At 39.9% G+C, this 7,302-nt stretch overlaps 1 protein-coding gene across 1 annotated transcript in view; it reads right to left on the reverse strand.

The window, feature by feature from the left end:
- The window catches only part of LOC116810916 (cytochrome P450 3A7), a 104,694-nt gene that overhangs the window by 9,691 nt on the left and 87,701 nt on the right, over positions 1-7,302 (reverse strand). Inside the window, exon 7 of the mRNA XM_032756001.2 lies at positions 930-1,078. Within this exon, the coding sequence (XP_032611892.2) occupies positions 930-1,078 (149 nt within the window). The remainder of the gene's footprint in view (positions 1-929; positions 1,079-7,302) is intronic.

Here is a 7,302-nt window from a genome sequence, read left to right on the forward strand (position 1 = left end):
GTGGTTGAGCAAGGGCAGGTCTGTGCATAGGGACCACCACTACAGCAGTGAGATCAGCAGCCCCTTGTGCATCTTTCGAATGATGAAAGGAACAAAATTCAATGCCCTAATCTCTTTGCCTTTATGTATTGGACTAGGGTCTCTTAAGATAACCCAAATCATATTTTGCTGCTTAAATTAATCATGCTGTTCAAGAAATAGCAGGTAGTCAAGGTAGAAATAACACAGTGTATCTCTGTCACCCATCATGGGATAAAGCTAAAATCAATAAGGTAACGAAAATTGGGAAACTCACACATATGTGGAAGTTAAATAATGAACTTTTAAGTAACCAATGAGTCAAAATAGAAATTAAAAGGGCAAATAGAAACTGTTTTGAGCTGAACAAAAATTAAGATGTGATAGGCCAGAATCTCATGGTATTTAGCAAAGAAGTGCCCAGAGGGAAATTTATAGTTGTAATGTCTAAATTTAGAGGAACAAAAAACCACAAATCAATAATCTACATTCATGCCACAACACAGTAAATGAAGAAGGGCAAACTAAGCCTGAAGCCAGCAGAAGAAAGAAAATAATACAGACTAAAGTACAAATTCATGAACTAGAGAATTAAAAAAAACCCTGACAAATTAATATCATTTCTATGAAGTGACCAGAATAGGCAAATCTATAGATGCAGAAAGTTGACTAGTGGTTGCATATGACGACAGGGTTTGTGGCAGGGGGTTGATAGCTAAGCTTGTATGAGGTCTCTAGAATGACAGAAATGTTTTAAAATTTACAATGGTGATGGTCATACATATCTTCAAATGTACTACAAACCATTAAACTGTACATTTTAAGTGGATGAATTACATGGTGATTTACATCTCAATAAGGGAGTTATTTTTAAGAGAGAGAGAGAAAAAAGGAAATAGTAGTCCACATACTTATTGAGAGAGTGAATGGATCTAATGAATTAAATCTTAAAAGCTTCTTGGTGTTTTCCACAAAGGGGTCTTGTGGATTGTTGAGAGAGTCGATGTTCACTCCAAATGATGTGCTAGTGATCACATCCATGCTGTAGGCCCCAAAGATGCTAAGTGGAGAAAGATGTGGAAAATTTAAATCAGCACCTCTTTACCATCCTTCCACTATATGTGCAACAGGAAACCCACATGTCCAGTCAAGACAGACAAAGAGCCACAGACTTTCAGATCTACTGGATCACCTCCCATCACACTCCATCAGAAGGTGTTATCGGGTGCCAGTGATGCAGCTGGCCCTACGCTGGGTGTGATGGAGACACTGAACTGAATTAGACTTACCTCTGAGATCAAGGAGCCCATCACAGGAAGACAGAGACCCACTATCATACAACTACAGTAGCATGTGTTGATTGTGGATGATACAAGATGGGTAAGCACTGTGCTTCAGCAGAACAAGAGTAGAATAATTAACTCTTCCTAAGGGGCTCAAGACAGGTGACATTGACTGACTACAGACTCTATGCCCAGAGCTGATTCCTCTTCAGCACTTTACAGAACAGCAACACCCTGTTCTGAGCTCCTAGAAATATCATCCATATTCTCTACACTCCCTGCTCAAGCTTTGGAAAGTTTCACTATCCCCAGCTCTTGTGAGCTGAGATTGCCCCGACGGCAGAATCATTTTAGTAAAATATAATGACCAACAATGTCCTGGTTAAAAAAAAAGTCACTAAAAATTGATTTGGAAATTCCTATAGATGGTGACCATGTCTGCCTAGGACAGGCTCAGATTACACCTGCTGTTCCTGCATAATTGAAGCACATACCAGTGTAGACAGCAAATAATAGGTTTACCCTACCTATAGCATTTATAGTACCCTGTCTCTTTAAGACTAGAGGAAAAAGCAGTGGTGGGAATGTTTAATATTTAGTATTCTACTGATATCCTCAGAAAAACCACGAAAGGGTCAAAGTTATTCAAAGTTCTCCATTATAACTTTCCCACTCTACTCACTGCCGACCAACAGATACCAAGTGCCTTCCCCTTCTACCATCCCATACACGCCATGCTTAAAACTTTGGTACAATCACACATTTTCCCCCCAAAGTATGCATTTAGTCTTCCAGAACATTCAGGCTGACAATTTAATGGATAAGTAAATCCTTGCCCATGTGCATACGGGAGAAGACCTTTTTCCTCCAGCTGCCCCACCTCCTCTTGGGAGCTGCCCCATCTTGGGAGATCCATTGAAGTTGCAATACCACAGCCATCCTTTTGTCTGGCCACTGGAATAACCCAGCAGTGGGAATATCAGCTCCATGGCAGGCAGCTGGAGGGTTTCATGACAGCTCAGAACCCCATGGCTGCGCTTCTACTTACTCTTTCAAGGTGACAGGCATGCCTGTGTCTGCTTCCCGCCTCAGATTTCTCACCAACACATCTCCATACTGGGCAATGATAGGGACCATCTAAGCACAAAACACAATACCACCCATTGTTAAATGTGCAGACACAAGTCCCAGAAGGACATGACTTTCCCTGGCATGGAACAGTAAGTGACATTTTATAATGAATTTTGTGATATCTTTTAGGTACATAAAGATAAAAGACCATTTTTAGGAAGCTCAAATTCAGCAGACTACCCCTTGGAAAGGGACAGTGATCTTACTTTCTGCCTGTCCCCACCAGATTTATTCTTTAAGTTTCTAATTAAAACTCATGTTATTTTCATACCTCCTTGAGTTTTCCACTGGTGAAGGTTGGAGACAGCAACGATCGTATTCTCTTCCATTCTTCATCCTCAGCTCTAGAGATGGCACTCTTCATAAATCCCACTGGACCTAAAGGCTAGAGTTCAAAGCAGAAACATTTTGTCCTGTGTCAGTTGTGGAGCTCTCCATGGTTGTAGAAAATGTGTTAAACAGTCATCACGTATTCAACAATTATTTAGTGACTGTCTACTAGGTGACGGGCCCTATGCTAGATGCTCAGTAGAGATTTATCCCAGATACCCAGTGTCCTGGGATGTATTTGTGTGTGGGGGCAGTATTCAGGAGACCCAGCCACCTGATGTGGTCTCCAGCCTGTATATCCCAGTCTCCTTTTACATGCAAATTATCCACATGGTAGGCAACGTGTTCTTCCAGTAGAGTAGACAGAATCAAGATTAGTACTTCTGCAGTGTAGAGAGGGAGTGGAGACAGACAAGCAGGTGACTTTGGTGGACTGTATGTTGCCTCAAACGAGCTGTCTTTATGTTCTCCTACAGCATGGGCAACGTGAAAAAGAGGTGCTTCAATGTAGTGGTTTTTAAAAAAATGGTAGGTAATACTTTTAAAACTAGGAACATATTTTGAAGAAATACTATGATTCTATGAACATTCTTTCTCTTAATTTTTTATTCCATAGATAGAAAGAAAAAGAAAGAGATAATTATTTTTGCCAACTTGGCTATCAAGCCAGCATGCTTGCACCTTTCTTTCATCTTCCATAACCATATTTTGTTTTATAATGAGTACTTACAGCACTCTTTTATGTTAAAAATTCAGCAAACTGGCCGGGCGCAGTGGCTCACGCTTGTAATCCCAGCACTTTGGGAGGCCGAGGCGGGTGGATCACGAGGTCAGGAGATCGAGACCACGGTGAAACCCCGTCTCTACTAAAAATACAAAAAATTAGCCGGGCGTGGTGGCGGGCGCCTGTAGTCCCAGCTACTCGGAGAGGCTGAGGCAGGAGAATGGCGTGAACCTGGGAGGCGGAGGTTGCAGTGAGCCGAGATCGCGCCACTGCACTCCAGCCTGGGTGACAGAGCGAGACTCCGTCTCAAAAAAAAAAAAAAAAATTCAGCAAACTAGGGAGAGAAAGTTCCTCAATTTGATAAAGAGACTCTACAAAAAAACCCCACTTCATCTAAATCATCCTTACTGATGAAAGACTGAATGCCTCCCTCCTGATATTAGGAACAATTCAAAAATTCACCACATTTACTTGACATTATATTGGAAGTCCTAGTGCAATAGACAAGGTAAAAGAATTAAAAAGGCATACAGATTGGAAAGGAAATAAAAGAATTGTCTCTATTTTTCAAGTGACATAATTGTCAAGGTATAAAATCTCAAGGAATATACAAAAAGACTTCTAGAAATACTAAGTCAGTTCTGCAAGGTTCTATGATACAAGATCAACAAACAAAAACCAAGCACGTTTCTATGTACCAACAATCAATATCTGAAAATACAAGAAAAACATAATATCATTTACAGTCACTCCAACAAAAATGAAATACTTTAGCTGTAAATCCAACAAAACATATACAGGATCTCTATGCTGAAAACTAAAAATTGTTAAAAGCAATCAGAGAAAATCTAAGGAAATGGAGAGGCATACTATGTTCATGAATTGAAAGACCAAACATAGTAAAGATAAAGACTTTCCCTAAATTGATCTATATATTTAATTTGATTCTTGTCAAAGTAGCAGCATGTTTATTTGTAGACACTGAGAAACTCATTCTGAATTTTTATGGAAAAGCAGAGGACCAGGAAGAGCTAAAACAAATCTGAAAAAATAAGTCCATAAAAGTGGGAAGAATCACTCTACATGATGTTAAGAGTTACTGTACAGCTATTAGAGTCACCAGTTTGTTATTGGTGGAGGAATAAACACAGTGATCAATGGGACAGAATAGCAAATGAGATATGCAAAGAAATATGCCCAATTGTTTTTTAACAATATGCCCACCTTTCCAAAAATGGCTTTGGAAAAATTGGACAGCCATAAGCCACAAAAAATGAACGTTGATCTAAATCTCATACCTTATACAAAAAATAACACAAAATAGATAATAGAGTTACATTTAGTAGAGCATTAAACTTTATGACTTTTAGAAAAATTGGCAATATAGGAAGGAGGGCTAGGCAAAGAACTTTCAGACTTGACACCAAAAGTGCAATCCATAGATAAAAATTAATACATTAGCATCCTCAAAAAATGTTTGATTAAGAAAAGCTCTGATAAAGACCCTCTCAGAGAAAAAGACTTGTGACTGTAGGATAGCAGCAGGGAGCCATATGGAGATGGAATGGGTCTGCATCTTGATCGTGCTGGCCATTGCACAAATCTACAAATGTGATAAATTTGCGTAGAACTACCCACACACTCAAGACCAGCCTGGCCAATATGGTGAAACCTCATCTCTACTAAAAATACAAAAATTAGCAGGGCATGCTGGTGCACACCTGTAGTCCCAGCTACTCGGGAGGTAGAGGCAGAAGAATCACTTGAACCTGGAGGCGGATTTTGCAGTGAGCCAAGACTGCGCCACTGCACTCCAGTCTGGGTGACAGAGCGAGACTCCATCTCAAAAAATAAACAAAAAACAAAAAAAACTACACACACAAATGAGGGCACATAAAACTGGTGAAATCTGTATAAGCTCTGTGAACTGTATCAATGTCAATTTCTTGTACTATAGTAACATGAGTATACTGTATTTATAGTTATGCAAGATTGCAAGATGTTACCACTAGGGGGGACAGGATGAAGTGTACATGGAACCTTCCTGCACATTTTTTAGACAACTTTCTATGATCATATAAGAATTGTAAAATAAAAATTTAATCAATCAATCAATATTTTAATTTCAAAAAATGGATGCTTACCCTCCGGTTTGTGAAGACAGAATAACATTCTTTCACTAGCACTGTTTTGATCATGTCGGGATCTGTGATAGCCAGCACAGGCTGTAGACCATCATAAAAACTGTGTGGAAAAAACAGAGTTGACCAAACATCAACAGCCTTATACTACAGCTGGAGCCAAACCCAGGAAGCCAGACTTTGATCCTGACATTACATAATCCCCTAGATGTACAATACACAGTAATCTTAGGTTCTAGTTCATTAGGTATAAGACACAGCAAGAGTCTGACACAGGAGCCACCCATGTCTTCATACGATGAAGGGTAATGTGGGCCAAACAGGGAAGAGACATTGAAAGACAAAAGAGCTCTTCAAAGAGATCATGGTTAGAAATGACAGGAGAGCATTCGTTAAGCTGGGTGGTGCATACATGGGTATTTCCCATGCCATTCTCCACAATGTTTCATATGTTTAAAATATTTCACTTTTAAAAAGAATATTAGGTCCGTGAAAAATTGAAGACAAGTAAGTCGTCGAATGCTCACAAGGACTAAATGTGTCAAGGGCAGTTGTTGTGGGGCCCATGGACATCCAGAGCTGTGTGTTCTTTCTACTCAGTCGGGTTGCCTGTATGAGTCATGCCAGCTCCACAGCACCCTCAGGCAGCACTGTGGTTTCTGAGGACTTGATGAGACAAGATGAACTACAAAGAGGCAAAACCTTCTCCCTGATGCTTCTAGTGAATGAGCACACCACTGCACCTCTTCCACCACTCTCGCCAAACCTCTAGCCCCTCTGACAGGGAACAGCTGCTGCAGTTGGCTGAGGCCACCTTATAAAATCACAGTCCATCACCCCACCAGGAAACACAATGATTTAAGAATATTCAGCATTTCTTCAAATTCAGCAGAAAGGTATAGACAAAGATATACTCATATATCCTTCTATTAAAAAGTCTTTATATATTTTTTATTATACTTCTATAGGTGGGAATTGAACAATTAAAAAGTCTTGGCTTAAAGTTAATAATAAAACAGAATGAAAAATTCCACACTTACACAGAAAGTTAAAAAAAAAGAAACAGCAGAGCATGGTTTCCCAATCTGTTTCTCTATATCTCTCAACCCTTCTTTCAAAAGCATGTTAAATCCAAAGTTTAAATGAAAGAGTTTTGGCTTTTAATTTAAAGTGAATCGATGTGGGAAGGAGATGATGCCATGCATTTATGAGCACATATTCGAAGGGTCTGAGACAATGCATGTGATAAAAGGGCACCAAGGGAAGAAAAAAAGAAGAGGGGAATAGGCAGACACTGGAAAGAAAGTGATGCTGGGAGTCCCTGGGCCACCAAAGCCTGGAGAAAAGTGGTAACCACAATGCTCCCAGCCTAGTTTAGACCGAAGACCTCAACACCTGGTGACGTATGGGATCCTTGGTAGGACAAGTCTCAAAAATTCTACAATAGCCAGTGTGAACATTGTGAGAACCAAAATTATGGCAAACGTGTGTGTGTGTGTGTGTGTGTGTCAGTGTGTCTGTGTGCCTATGTGTGTGGTTAAAAACTTTGATAAATAAAGAAGGCTATGATGAGTGGATTCTCATGCTTGTGTGCCTGATAACAAAACTATCACAAAATACTTGGCGAAACCACAAGCTTGCAGAAAGCCCAACCCAACCTTACACAAAAATATTT

Source organism: Hylobates moloch, unplaced genomic scaffold (genome assembly GCF_009828535.3).
Source record: "Hylobates moloch isolate HMO894 unplaced genomic scaffold, HMol_V3 SCAFFOLD_1, whole genome shotgun sequence".
Taxonomy (NCBI): Eukaryota; Metazoa; Chordata; class Mammalia; order Primates; family Hylobatidae; genus Hylobates; species Hylobates moloch.